A 15,048-nucleotide genomic window follows, 5' to 3' on the forward strand; every position below is an offset into this window, starting at 1 on the left:
CTATAGTATTACATAAAAAGCATGGCAGGTGTTGTGAAGTTTTTAGCAGTCAATGAGCTTCCACTACGCGGGGATTGTGAAACATGTGATAGTGAGTAAGATTGCATATGGATGCCAAAATTTCAATCACTTCTTTCTGGATGGTTTTGGAAGTGTAGGCTACTTTGCATTTTGTGGATACCTGATGTAATGTCAGCCAGGTATCTTTTTCCAACGTGTATTTAAACAACTTGGCAAAAAGCCCCGCAGGTTCTGAAAAAAATAAATAAAACAGAAATATGACACTGCTGATTCAGCTGCATTCTGTTTAAAAAGTGATGGCACAAGGGATCGCAGTGCAACACTGAAAATTTGTCCGTTATAATTCGTTTTGTGTGCAATGGTGTGCCAGAGGTAGTACATCTTGGCTTGTTAGAACACCAGCAGCCTGATGCAGATTACATCATACTGAATATTACAACACTTGTCTGGCAGGCATATCCCCTACATCCACTGCTAACCACCAGTTTGAAAGAAATCCTCCAGGGATGATCTGTTACTGTTAGAAACGCCCCTGGATGAGGGGAGAGTAGCCTATGTAGATGGGTCTTGCTCAAAACCTTCTGATGGTGTTTTCCTCTGTGGGTATTCAATCGTAAAACTCGATGGTAATATAGAAGCATGCACTATTCGGAGCTAATTTCGCTCACAAGAGCATAGCCTACAAAAGATAAAGCAGTAACAATTTACACAGATTCTAAGTATGCTCATGGTGTAGTACACCACTTTGCCAAAACATGGGCGCAAAGAAATGTTAAAAACGCAGATGGGAAACCAATATCCCACTCAGAGTTAATAGCAGACCTTATTTAAGCGATAGTCAAGTCAAAGGTCACATGACTTGGGATGGTGAAGACTGTTTTGGGATCTTATAGGCATATTCAGTAGGTGTTTAGGTGACCGAGGGTCTAACAAAGTGAGCGATCACTGTCAGGGAAGCAATAGTGTCCGTTCTTCTAAGATAAACTTGCATTAATAAAGGGGTCTGTCCCCCACAAAAACAGCCTTGCAAACTCTGGTAAATCATAAATGATTTAAAGTGGCCATTGTTAAAAGAAAAGTGTTTGCACATATTTTACTCTCTGTTTCGGAACAACATACTGTACCTTTAAGAATCAGAACAGGAACTTGACTTTGGATTTTCTATCAGCTACTTGCTTTAAAGCCACTAGAAGGCAGCAAAGCTCTGCTAAACAAACAGGACGCTATCTAATCTCTTTAAGTTGTTGTTGATAAAGAAAAAATGTAGCCTACAGGCTATAAATATAGGCTATACACTATGACAAATATGTAGCCTGTCTGTTCTCATTCTGATTTTGATTGGAATGTTTCACGCTGTTCTGAAACTCTGAGGATGCTGTTAATGTAGAGATTGTGTTAATAATTAACGATGATCATCACAATTTGATGCTCAAACATAAATATAATTTCAAATACCATACTTCAGTTTTTAATTATTATTATTATTATTATTGTTATTTATTTATTTATTTGTATTATTTGTGTGCAACAAATGTCAAGAAAAAAAAGAGTTAAATTAAATGTAGGCTAAAAATGTAATTAGGCCTAATAATTTTTTTTAAAGGCATCGAAGTGATCGAAGCATATCCCATATTAACTTAAAGAGTTACATTTTTAACTTAAAAATTCGCTTTTACAATTAAATTATGTATTTAAAAGATCTAGTAGTCAGGTGTCCTACTTTGACAATAAATGAAGGAGCAAAATAGCCTAAGGTGAGCGGGTGTGACTATAGGGGTGAGGGCACACTTGTTGTTTTGTCTTAAACAGGATCCTGTTTGCTGCCATAACAATCGACTGGCATACTTTATCGAATATTTCTGTTTTTGTGCCGTTGGCTGTCGAAACGGCCGGAGTAAAACGCAGCCATCAGGTATTAACGCGTTTCAGAGCTGTTCACCAGGTGTTGCTGCTGTAAACCGCGGACTGATGTAAGCAGATATATTTATTTTCCTCATTTCGAGAGTTTAATTCACATTACAGCTTTTTGCCGTACTTTACAGTGCGCATTATAAGGAAGAAATATGTGGTTTGGTTTAAGTAGCGGGCTTGCGCTTTGAATTAATATGTGAGATTGTAAGGGGAATGGCGATTTGTTTGTTTTTTGTTTTTTTTGTGGAAATTGTAGGTCATAATTTTGGTCTAAATACGAAAAAACTTTTAGTTCTCGGTAAGTCTACATTATTAAGTTCATGTGTAATGTGTAATTTGCTCTTAAAATGAGCTTATTGTAGGCTACTGCCTGATAAAATAATAAACCATTTCAGAATCCAGGAAATGAAGACAAAAGGTCAGGGCCAGCAATTAGGGAAGATGTTAAATCAGTCTTAAACGATAAATGAAGATAGCCTATTTAATAAAGTATCGACTTTTTGTGTGCTGTATTTGTTCTTCCAAATACATTGTTTATTTGTAAAACATCAATACAATTAATATTTAAAAGAACTAGGTGTTCCACTTTGACAATAAAGGTTAGTTTATTGCATGAAATGCTTGGAAAATATACAAATATGAACAAGTTTTTATACAAATAAAGAGGAACCTGTATATTGTTGTCAAGATCTTTAGCTACTTAAAATGGTTTAGTATGAGGAAGTCATTTGGAACATATTTTAACACGAAACAAAGACAAATTACTGTGTGAGAAAATGTCCCACTTTACCTGTATTCACCCTAGACGGTTTAGAACGTTTAGGTATGAAAGCAAGGCTGTGAGGGATAAACTTACCATGTTTTCAATGGCATCCGCTGTAAAAAGCTGTATAAATCTCCTATATCACTTATCATTTTCAGCTCATATTGTCTGGAGTTTTTTGTCTTCTGAAATTTCTTGGAAATATAGTTTTGCAGTGTTTCGTCAGCAGAACAATCCAAAAACACATTAAATAACAGTGCAACCCACTGAAGAGATGTATGTCTGTCTATCCCTCATAGCCTCATTTTCATTCCTGTTAAAAATCAAAGATGGCTCTGCTGTGAATAAGGTCTATATGTCGTCAAACTCAATACCTTGGGTTTTTAATGAGAGGCATTGGATTTCAGCCATCATCTCAAATGCAGGGGTAAGTTTACTGTTTAACACCTGACAGTCTCATGTCTATCTTCAGATAAAGATAAAGGTTCGGCAACGTGACAATGGTGTGAGCCCTGCAGACCCTCATGACTGTGTGAAAAGGTCAGTTAGTTTCTTAAAATAATCAGATAACATCATGTGGTACTTCCCCAAAACGTAATGGCATCAAAGAATACAATAAAATAATATTTCCAACACATTCAAGTGCAACATGCAAATAATTTAGTTCTTTTTACTTGATGGTTACGCCATTTCCGAGTCATTAAATGTAACTTTTCTTTCATTAAATGTAAAAGTTGTCATTGACCTAGCCTCTTTTTGTGCTCTTTCAGTTGTGCCTCGTTCACAAAGATGTCCTTAAAGAAGGGGTTACTGTTTTGTCTCCTGGTTTCAGGAACATCTTTACTGCTCTATCTCACTTATATCCCTTTGACAAAAAAGTGGTTGCAAAGGACAGAAGGACCAACCAATTTTCAGGAAGTATCAGGGATTTACTATGTTGCTTACCCCAGAAAATACGAATTCATCATTGACCAGCCAGATATATGTGAACAACAAAAGCCCTACTTGGTGGCAATTGTCCCCGTGCCCCCTGGGGACGTTGATGCACGCAATGGCATCAGGAAGACGTGGGGTAAACAAAAGGTTTTTGGGGACAAAGTGGTGCTGGTTCTGTTTCTTATAGGCGTACACAGTGGAAACGATGAAGAGATGTTGCAGGAGAAACTCCGGAATGAGAGCCAACAATACAAAGACCTTCTACAGAGCAACTTCCAGGATTCCTACAGGAATCTGACCATTAAAACCATGGTGATGCTGGAATGGCTCAGTGAAAATTGTCAACAGGCGTCCTACGCGGTGAAAGTGGACGCCGACGTGCTCCTAAACATGAACAACCTAATAAATATGCTTGTGAGTCTGAACGCAGTACAACGCAACTATATGACCGGGTTAGTGTGGGATAGCAGCACTGTAATACGAGACCCGTCCAACAGGTTTTTTCTCCCCTACGACGTGTACTCCAGGGACACATATCCTCCATATCCTCTGGGCATGTGTTACATCATTTCTATGGACCTCCCACAAAAGATTCTACTGGGAGCAAGGGAAGTTAAGCCCATATATATTGAGGATGCATATCTTGGAATGTGTTTGGAGCGTTTAGGTATCGTCCCCACCAAACCGCCAAACATCGAACTGTTTGAGGTGAGACTACTGCAGTACAATCGCTGTTACTATTCTAGACTAATAGCAATACTTACAGAAAACACAAATCAGATGACTTCTTATTGGACAGATATTTATTCATCCAGCCAACCATGCTGAGGTGGAAACATCCCGAATATTCCTCATATTATGTTTCTGACCGCAAGAAAAAAACGTTACGTTGGTGTACTGGTTCACTTTACATCAGTTTACAAAAGTAAAGTGTGTGTGTGTGTGTGTGTGTGTGTGTGTGTGTGTGAGAGAGAGAGAGAGAGAGAGAGAGAGAGAGAGAGAGAGAGAGAGAGAGAGAGCATTTTATTTGTTTTTATCAAGTGAAACCATTTGTATTATGAACATATCCTCAGGAACAATTAAACAAGTGTTACATGTAAAAACATATTTTTTAAAATTATTTATAACTTGCTTATTTACTCTGATGATTTACAGTTTTGTTTGAGAACTGACATGAAAACAATATGCAGATATTACTCTTAATACATCCATTTTGTCACGGTTTGGGTTTTCTTATCATTGTCATGTTTCTGTGTTTTGTCATGTGATTCTGCCATTTGTCTTGTCATTGGTTAATTGTCTGATCATTGTTCACATTGGATTGTTGTGGTTTACTATTGGTGGATCTCATGTGAGTGACAGGTTGTCCCGTCCTTCTGCCAGTAAACACATCATCAGAGAATAGATGATGCTGCAAGAGAGAGGGGAAGTTATTTTATATCAAGAATATGAGGGCACATTAATAAAAAATAAAAAAATTGCGCAGATAAATAATTTATTATAAACTGCAATATTCCATAAAAAATTATACATTTTTGGCATGGTGACTTTAAATATGAAGTGTTAACTAGCATGATATAATCATTTTCTTTCTGAATAGCCTGCCCATTTAAATATCATTCAAGTCATTGGTCATATTAACCTACATGGACACTCCCACAGCATTTATATAACCATACTTTCATCTGCCAAATTCATCTGCCACCACAGAAGCGCTATACCACAGAAGAGGTTGAGAAGTTGACTTCTGGTCGTGGTGATATTTCCCCTATAAACTGATTTCCAGGGTCGTTTTTCCCCCAAACCTTATTAAATAGGTGTGCTATGTGTGTTAACCCTATATAGCCTACCCTACATACAGTTAGGGTGATATTACATGACTTAAAATGTGAAATTGTCCGCACACCTCTTGCATTTCGTTTGGTCACACCACAAGGTGTCACTGTGGCCTCAAAGCTTCAGCACTGCCACTCTGAGCTCGATTGCTGATGTCTGAGGTAAAACACGCCCCCCTCATTAGCATACGGACAAAGAAATGTAGAAATAAATAAATGTAGAAATAAATAAATGTGGAAATAAATAAATATAGAAAAAAATAAATGTGAAAATAAATAAATGTAGACATAAAAACATATATAGCCTACATAAATAAATGTGGAAATAAATAAAAGTGGAAATAAATAAATGTGGAAATGTATAAATAAAAAAATAAATAAATGTGTGAAAAAATACAATTATACATAAATAAAGAAATAAAAGTATAAATACTCATTTATTTGTACTTTTTTACATTTCTTTGTATATGTATTTATGTATTTTTGATTTTTTACATTTCTTCGTATATTTATTTATGTATTTAGGCTATTTACTTATAATTAAGTCAGCTTTGGCATTCCATATAGTATAGGCCTACTTCTCTGACAAATGTAGCCTATGTCTATATCTGGGCTAGACATGTAATTAGTTTTTTCCGTTTTCTGCTCAGTGTGGTATCTAGTCTAACATGTGTGGTTTAGTTTCAGATGGAAGTTATCTTACCTGGAATTAACATACAGCCGTATTTGCATAAGTCTAGTCATGATAGAAATATTTAATTGGCTATTTCTGCTTCTTAGGGCTGGTTCACACAGAAAGCGGTTTTGCTTTGAAAAACGGAAAAAGTTTAACTTATTTTAACTTGAGTGCGCCGCGTTTTTAGAACATTGTGTCATGCGCGAAACGATGCAAAAGACGCGAGACTCGAGCGCAACGGTCATACATTGAAAAATAAAGTAAGGTAGTGGAATGGAAAAAAGTGATTTTCCTGTAGGCTACAGCATGAGAGCTTATTAATTACAAAAACGATTATTTATTTTTGCTAATTATTATTTTATTTCAGTTAGTTTTTTCAGTAAGTGTTGTTAGTTTCGTTTAGTTTTAGTTTTTAATTTTTGTTGAAATTCGTATTTTATTTCAGTTTACAAAAATGTTTTTTGACCAATAGTTTTAGTCTTAGTTTGTTTTCGTTTACGAAAATAACCTTGGGTCGTGCCAACACACTCACCCTATAACACACCAATTAATCCAGTTGTTAAAGCATATGGCACTATAGTGCTGCATCACTTCTACACCACCAGGTTTGCACTTTAGGATGTCTTCAATGGTCTAAACAGACAACACCAAAATGTACACATTGTCTATAGAACAGCATTTTTTGATAAACTGGAGAACATTTTCTTTAAACTGGGTTAGATCCCTTGTCTTTCCAACCTCTTTTGCAAGCTTGGAATCATCCAACCTGGGTCTTTTGGAAGGGAATGCAGACGTTTTGTTGCCTTCATTGCATTCAGTAAAGGTTGAAGACTTGCTGACAGAGTTCCCCTCAGTCAGAAGAGGGGACAACTCATGTGCAGAAGTGGAATCTGTATACAGTATATACAAATATTACTAGCAAAAATGTAAGCATCACCACAATTTTAAAATAAGACCAGAAAAGTATAAACATAATTACCATCATTAATATGTAAACTAAAGCACATGCCCCTTTCAGCAACAAGTTCAGGAAATACATTCACGTCCACTTCTGTAGAGGTGTCATCCGTTACCTTAACAGGTGTCTGTTCTAGAATGGCAAATGCTTTTTTTGCTGTAAAACAATAACTTCATTACTACCCCCAAAAATTATTTATCATTAAGACATCAAAGTACTTTGTGCATTTAATGTATAATATAGCTTCATTTACAGACTTACCTTCAGTGACAAACTCCAAAAAGCATGGCTCTTTGAGTTTTACATTATTTTCTAGTGTCCATGTATTGTGTTCTTGCCTTTACTGTCCAACCTGTAAAAGTTAAGCAAACTTGAATGACATTTTATACAAACAAAAATGACACAGAAAGATAAAAATACATAAGATACAAATTCAAACAGAAAACTAATAAGAATTTAATTTGTCACCAAATGCATATGACAACATTACAGTGTGGGCACAGGCATTGGTTTATGCAGTGTGCTTGTCCTCCATAGGAAAAAGCTAACTAACAGACTCAATATAATCACTAGGTCACTTTGTGTTTTACTACAGATTCTGTTTAATACCCACACACAAGAACTACGCTATCTCACGACCAATTCGTATTCGTACTCGTGATAAAAAAGTGGCTAATTTTTAAAGCAACTAAGTGACTCTAAAAAATCTAACACCCAGCAATGTGTAATTTCTTTGCATCTCCTTTCGAATACAACATTCAAATTACTAGACAAAAAATTATATCCTGAGAAAAGTGGATTTTGATGGGTATTTCGCCATAGACCTCCATTCATTCCGCACTCGCCTGCGAGCGCCCCCGCATGGACAGAGACGTGTTACTGCAGCAGTCCAGAAACCGGAAGTAAGCAGAGAGTGCCGATTCTCTTACTATTAGACATTCTCTGATATCACTAAACAAGTGATAAAGCATATCATTTTTTGTAAATTAACACCAGATTTTATCACTAGCTGCCCAACACTAGGTTTTTTATCACTCAGAAATTTGCTGTGTAGCTGATGACTCACACAAGACCTGCGTGCCATTAACCAATTAATTGTCCCACTTGTGCCAGTCGTCCTCAACGCGCCTACTATGATGAATTCCATACCATGTAGGCTACATACAGGGTTCAAAGCATCAAAGACTTCAAAGTTTCCTGGGACTCATAAATTACTGTATAGAGCTGGTAAGTCCAGCCCCTTCCGCTAACCCCACTGGACCTCTAGGTTGAAAAATCGTCAATGCAAGTGAATGGGAGAAAATAATTATTTTCTGGTCCCGTTTGAATTGTGCCATGAATGTGAACATATGTTGTCTGTGAATTTTTAATAGGTCCACTTGGGGTTTTACGGATGGGCGGGACTTACCAGCTCTATAGGTCATCGATAGCCTACCCGACTGTGCATTTCAGACAAACAGTTGACAATGTTGATTTGCATTTTACACATTTGTGACTACTTGTCTTCAAATTCAGAATAGCCTACAGGTTTGTGACTTGTCTGCGAGTGGAAATTTCAACATTCAACTTCATATTTTTATTTTACAGGTTTTCACATTGGAGCTGTGAGTGTAAATGTCCATGTACAAGTACGAATATTTATTGTACAAGTTCTCAAATTCTTGCTACTCTTTTTGCTTTTTTTTGCTACTCTTTTACCCTCATACAACAGCATGGCACAAGCATAGACTGTAAAAAAGATGGACGACGCACATTCACTTCTTTCATTGTAGTGAAGCCTACAATGCCCACCATGCTAACACACGACAACAGTTAGGCCTATGGCAATTAAATGCATGGATGCATAGTCAGATGAATGAATGAAATACAACTGATCACGAACAATGTATTTGATTAATGCTGCGTACACATCGTCTATGGTACACATATGCAATGACAATTATGCCTACTGTAAATAACTACGATTAGAGTTGTTTGCTTAAAATGTAGTGAGCATTCACGTTTGCCCTGAGATAGGCTATGTTTATCTCCCCAGATAGCACCGACTATTTGATGTGCATTTTACATCTGGAAGACGTATTTTTCAGAGTGTTTGCTCATCTGCAATACATAGGACGTTTCCTGTCAGATGTCAAATAGACATTTAGAAGATGTCTTTAAGATGTAATGATTTAGAATGTATGTTAAACTGACATCTTCTATAAACGTCTATTTGACATCTGACAGGAAACGTCCTATAGACGTATTGCAGATGAGCAAACACTCTTAAAAATACGTCTTCCAGATGTATAATGCACATCAAATAGTCGGTGCTATCTATTTTCTCAATTCTGCGCATATATTTTTACTTACATCAATTGCTCGATCAATATTATCAGCAAATATTTTACATTTTTAACAGTAGGTACCTTGAATATAGGTAAGTTTGTGTATATTTTACACGTAGTAAAATACTGTGCTGCTTATGAACACCAGACAGATAATGATTTATGATCTTTACTCATCTCACTTGCACAAAATAAATGCAGTAATAGAAAGCATAGAAACGCACAGGTGAAATACACTGAAAATTATATGCATTTAAAAATTTGGTCGGGTTGAAGTCATCCCTCCGGATCTTCTGCATCCACTCAGCCCGTACCGCAGCGACAACGGGGAATGCATGAAAGCTGACTTCTCTGTTGTAACGTGACTAAATGGTACATAACGGCACACAGCGATGAAGTGCCGCGGCTGTCACCCTCTCTGAAAGGCAAGTCGCCTCTCTTGAATCCTAAAAACACTCATTGTGAAAAAATATCTCAGTGGTAATGGAACTCGGTCGCTGTTGTCTCTCGCTCTCGCTGTCAGATCACCGGAAGTACTGGCGCGCACACTCAAGTTCGAACGTCAACGGTCGTCGTGCACGGAGCGAATTCAACAGGAAGAACAGCTCGTTCCGCGCGTCATACGTCATTACGCTATTTAACGTCATTGCACATGCGCAGTCCTTTCAGTTTCGGGTTTCAATCAAGCGGGAAGGAAGTCGACCGGAAGTTGAAGCCGGTCGCGTGCCACCATCTTGTAGCAGAACTTCACCTGCTGTTAGCATTCCATTGACTCCCATTCATTTTGGCGTCACTTTAACAGCGAATAACTTTACATCTGAGGCGTTTAAAGACTCTATTTGTCCATTATTTATTTCTAAAGAAACACGACCATGTATAAAATGCTCCATTACCAGTAGCTTGTTATGGCCCCGTAGAAGCAGTTTTTGTAAAAATAGGCTAACAATTGCGTCATAACCACGCGACTCTCTGTCGCACAGTACAGAGATTACCGTATGGACGGTATGACGTCCATATTTTTTAAGTCTATGGTTTCAATCCGATCAAGTGTTTACATGTTCTCTCGATCGGATTACAAAAGGGATAAACCACCCCTTTCAATCCGATCGAAATTTCATTCGGATCGATTAAGGTTTATGAAGGTTTTTTAGTCCGATTGAGCCGTCAATCCGATTATAAGTGTCCATGTAAACGCAGCCAGCAAACACATTTGCGTTGTGGCAACGTCTGTGGGTGTATGTTAATTTTATCACTACTTATCAATACTCGATGACACTCTTCTCTATAATTTGGAGCAAAAACAATAACATTTAAAAAAAGACAAAAAAAAAGAAAGAAAAAGATTCAGCAGTTTCTTTATTATTAATTTTATTTGCAGAAAATGCCATGTTTAATAAAAGTAAAGAAGCTACAGAAGAAGGTGAAATGCAGAAAAGAGAAAGAAGAATATACAGAAGATAATTTCTTAGGATAACAAAATTTATGTTTTAGGTTTACATAATTCATTGAATATTTATGAGGAAACATAATTATGAGTTAGGTTACCTTATGGTATCAGTCACGGCTGTACGTAGCCTACGCTTGAATATTCTGTAGATCGATGCATGCTTTTGTTTTCCGTGTCGAGTGTTCGGTGTTGCTTTCTCTGAAAATGACACGTTCGTTTCGACAGGTTTTCGAAACTGGAAAGCAGCATTGTACGTGATCGCGGTCTTCAAAAACATGCGTGCAGCCAAGCTCATTTACAAGCATCGACCTCGTTTTGCCGCCGTAGCATGTTTGCTCGGCCCCCAACAGATAGAAAAGAATCGCTATTACATAAAAAGCATGGCAGGTGTTGTGAAGTTTTTAGCAGTCAATGAGCTTCCACTACGCGGGGATTGTGAAACATGTGATAGTGAGTAAGATTATGGATGCCAAAATTTCACTTCTTTCTGGATGGTTTTGGAAGTGTAGGCTACTTTGCATTTTGTGGATACCTGATGTAATGTCAGCCAGGTATCTTTTTCCAACGTGTATTTAAACAACTTGGCAAAAAGCCCCGCAGGTTCTGAAAAAAATAAATAAAACAGAAATATGACACTGCTGATTCAGCTGCATTCTGTTTAAAAAAATGATGGCACAAGGGATCGCAGTGCAACACTGAAAATTTGTCCGTTATAATTCGTTTTGTGTGCAATGGTGTGCCAGAGGAACATGGCTTGTTAGAACACCAGCAGCCTGATGCAGATTACATCATACTGGAATATTACAACACTTGTCTGGCAGGCATATCCCCTACATCCACTGCTAACCACCAGCTTCACCTCACCGCACCTATGGGCTCAAATTCCCGCCAAATATATAGCGGTCACGTATAAAAAAATAATAAGCGTGAATCAAAAATTTAAAAACACATGTAAAAATATATTGCACAAACTGAAAAAAAAAAATGCAAAATGATCAGAATAGCAAACAACGTGGTTACGGATCAAAATATAATAAGCGTGAATCAAGAAATAACAAGCATGAATAAAAACTTTAAGCACATTAAAAGTTATTTTGCACAAAACTTAAACTTATGGTCATGCTTTCTTAAAAAGTATGTTTTCCTTGGTGTACTTTGTGCTTTCTTGCATTTTCTGCTCATATTTGACTCTTTTGTACGCTTGTGCTGTTTTTCTCTTCGCTCTTCTTTCTATGTTCTGCGCTTGCTTTCCCAAATGTTGCAGTTCGAGTTTCATGTAAATTAGGGCGGGCTTAAGAGTCACCATTGGTCCACTAGTTCTAGATTGACAGCTACTCCTCTAGCCAATCAATCGAAGAGGGGAGTTGACGTCACACCAATGCGACTCGTGGCTACTGATGCTTATGTAGGAGCAGGGTTGCCAGATTGGGCGGTTTACCGCCCAATTGGGCGGTTTTGCAATCTATTTTGCGGGCAAAAATGGGTTTGGGCGGGTGGATAAAAGTTGGGCTGGTTTCGGATCAGTTCGGCGGGTTTTTGTTCCCGAAACACCGGCACTTCAGATCCTTATTCCTGCGACCCAATGTTCAGCAGGCAGCAGTCTCACTCACTCACACACGCACACACACACACTACAACTCTGGGGTGCGTTTCCCGAAAGCATCGTTAGCCAACTATGGTCGCAAGTTCCCTCGTTACCAATAGAGTTCAATGGACATTGTGATGAACTTGCGACCATAGTTGGCCAACGATGCTTTCGGGAAACGCACCCCTGGCTGATGTGCCCCCTAACCTCACAACACTCCCTCCCACTACCTTAAAGTGACGCACGCACGCCAACACAGATTTGAATGTTGCGATATGATTTTGTCAAAGGTTTAATAGACAGACGAAATGGAAGAAGAACGCGTGAGTGTTTGAATCGAGATCACAGACTTTTAAAGAATGGTGCAGCTCTGTAACGACACATTTCATCCTCTGTTGAAACGAAAGTGGCTATAACTTCGGTCAACCTCATCTATAAGCAAGGGCAAAAAAAAAAAAAAAAAGCAATTTAATTTGAATTAATATCTGTAATAAAAAAAAATCGATTTTAAAATCACAAAAAAAAAAATCGTTTTTTTTCTCCAAGCCCTAATATGCATGTTTTTTATGTTGCCATTTGAAATAACTGAAATGTTAAAGTGGGTTATTTTTTATGTCCATATATCCACTGTTTTTATGTTACTGAATGCTTTTTTTCCAAGTGACTTTTATTGACAATAAAGAGACTCATCGATAAGTTGATCGCATTATTTTCCGTAACATAAGCTTATAGTTTAGTAGAATAGTCTGATTGAGGTCAATAGCCTACTTTTGCGTTCATTTGATTGAATATTGTTTCTAAAATTGGATAGGCTAAGTCGAAAAATGGGTTATTTTAAAGCTTGTTAATGATTTTAATGTGTTTAAACGAGAAACAAGCCACACAAAAAATTGGGCGTTTTTTTGGGCGGTTTTTGACGAGGTTTTGGGCTGGAAAACCTTGCTGGCACCTGGCAACCCTGTGTAGGAGTACAAGCTGTTTATGTTTGTACAGTTTCTTCAATCCCATTATAATACTAAAATGTTATTTTTCTAATACTTTTATATACTGTTCAATTTCTTATTTGTGCTTTGCTATTGTGGTACCCATGAAAAATGAGTACACAATATGATTATATGTATATATTAATATTTCCCTTCTATACCTTTTCATATGGACATTCATGAAGGACTTTTTTTTTATTTACATTTTGCACGGACACTTAGAACAGAGACTTTTATTTTGACACGGGATTGCGCTTATGGGCTACCTCTGCAGCCTCCGCTCATACTATACAGAGGAGCTGGCAGAGAACAGACGCGATTCCCGACTCTCTTCTTCTTTTCCTGTATTTTCAGTAATTTGTCTGCTGGGTCTCCGGAGGCGGGGCCTGCAACAGATTCTTGGGGGCTCGTCCGGGATCCACTCCATGCGACGCTAGGAGGCGGATCTAAAGATTTCCAGGACCGTGGGACCAGGCGGCGTTGGGGCTAGAGGCCGGCGGCTGCTACATCCACGGACAACGAGGCGACAAGGCGTGTGCCAGGCGATCTGCTGGTGGCTGTCGTCATCTTGAGGTTGAGGCTACAACGGGAGTGCCGACAAAGCGACATAATGGCGGGTCGTGCAAGGAAACAGCTGGTGTGGGACGTAAAGAGAGATTTAATCACTTTACCTGCTGACGAACTGTTCCGCATTGCCAAGGGTATCGGGCCAGTACCTGGACACCACACAAGTGAACTGGATCTGGAGGATAGTGAGGTTTGTTTCAAGTATATTGACGATTACATGTCCAGTGAACCTTTGCTTGAGGCTGAGGACCAAGGGATGAGCGAACTGTTGACATTGCAAGATACTGTAAAATCAGCAAAACAGATTGGCGCTGATGTATCTACATCTGATGTTGATATAAACACTCACTTTGCACATGTGTTACATCCATCCACCACTGATGACACTTGCATGACTCCACCTCATGTGGCATCCGACTCAGGGGGTGTTAAGGAGGCTGAATCTGAAACAAACACAAACATACATAAAATGCTTGCAGAATATGAAGATATAAGTAGAAAAATCCGCCAGTACATGACACTTACCCAGAACACTGACTTGACTCACACTGTAGCGCAGGGGAACACCACTACAGCACATGTAAATCGTACTGAGCGACCCAAACATGTAGCTCATGATTTTGCTTTTCCTACGGGGTTACAGTATATTCAGCCCCGTGAGTTTAAAATACACGGAGGTCAGATTGGGGACCACTCGTCAGACATAACGTACAACAACGTGTGCAGGCAAATAGACTGCGGTCTGAAAGAGAACTTCAGCAATGCCGACATTGTCAGAGGGGTGCTGCGAATTATCAAGCCAGGCATTTTTAAAGATATGCTGATGAACAAGGACGATATGACTGTAGCTGAATTAAAAGGTTTCTTACAATCCCACTTGGGGGATCGAAATAGCACAGAGCTGTTCCAAGAACTAATGTGCACCAAACAGAGTGAGCATGAAACCCCTCAGCAATTCCTGTACAGAGTAATGGGGTTGAAACAGAAGATACTTTTCGCAGCAAGACAAGCTGATTCAGAGAGAAAGTATAATGCAACC

At 38.3% G+C, this 15,048-nt stretch overlaps 1 protein-coding gene across 3 annotated transcripts; it reads left to right on the forward strand.

The window, feature by feature from the left end:
- The first annotated feature begins 1,758 nt into the window (after positions 1-1,758).
- Positions 1,759-5,142, forward strand: LOC307169373 (beta-1,3-galactosyltransferase 2-like). 3 transcript variants are annotated; one of them, XM_079889985.1, is made up of 3 exons: positions 1,759-1,775; positions 3,168-3,235; positions 3,466-5,142. In XM_079889985.1, exon 3 carries the CDS (start codon positions 3,485-3,487, stop codon positions 4,457-4,459), a length of 975 nt encoding a protein of 324 aa, XP_079746111.1. In that variant the 5' UTR covers positions 1,759-1,775; positions 3,168-3,235; positions 3,466-3,484; the 3' UTR covers positions 4,460-5,142. The 3 variants fall into 3 exon arrangements, with proteins under 3 accessions (XP_079746111.1, XP_079746110.1, XP_079746112.1); XM_079889984.1 differs by having other exon boundaries at positions 1,773-1,991; XM_079889986.1 differs by lacking the exon at positions 1,759-1,775 and adding an exon at positions 1,861-1,991 and having other exon boundaries at positions 3,528-5,142.
- The last annotated feature ends 9,906 nt before the right edge of the window (positions 5,143-15,048 follow it).

This window comes from Squalius cephalus (assembly GCF_949319135.1).
Source record: "Squalius cephalus genome assembly, chromosome: 13".
NCBI classification, from domain to species: Eukaryota; Metazoa; Chordata; class Actinopteri; order Cypriniformes; family Leuciscidae; genus Squalius; species Squalius cephalus.

Bases quoted from the DNA above. Each gene is read 5' to 3' on its own strand.
- LOC307169373 (XM_079889985.1), top strand. From the start codon at position 3,485: ATGTCCTTAAAGAAGGGGTTACTGTTTTGTCTCCTGGTTTCAGGAACA.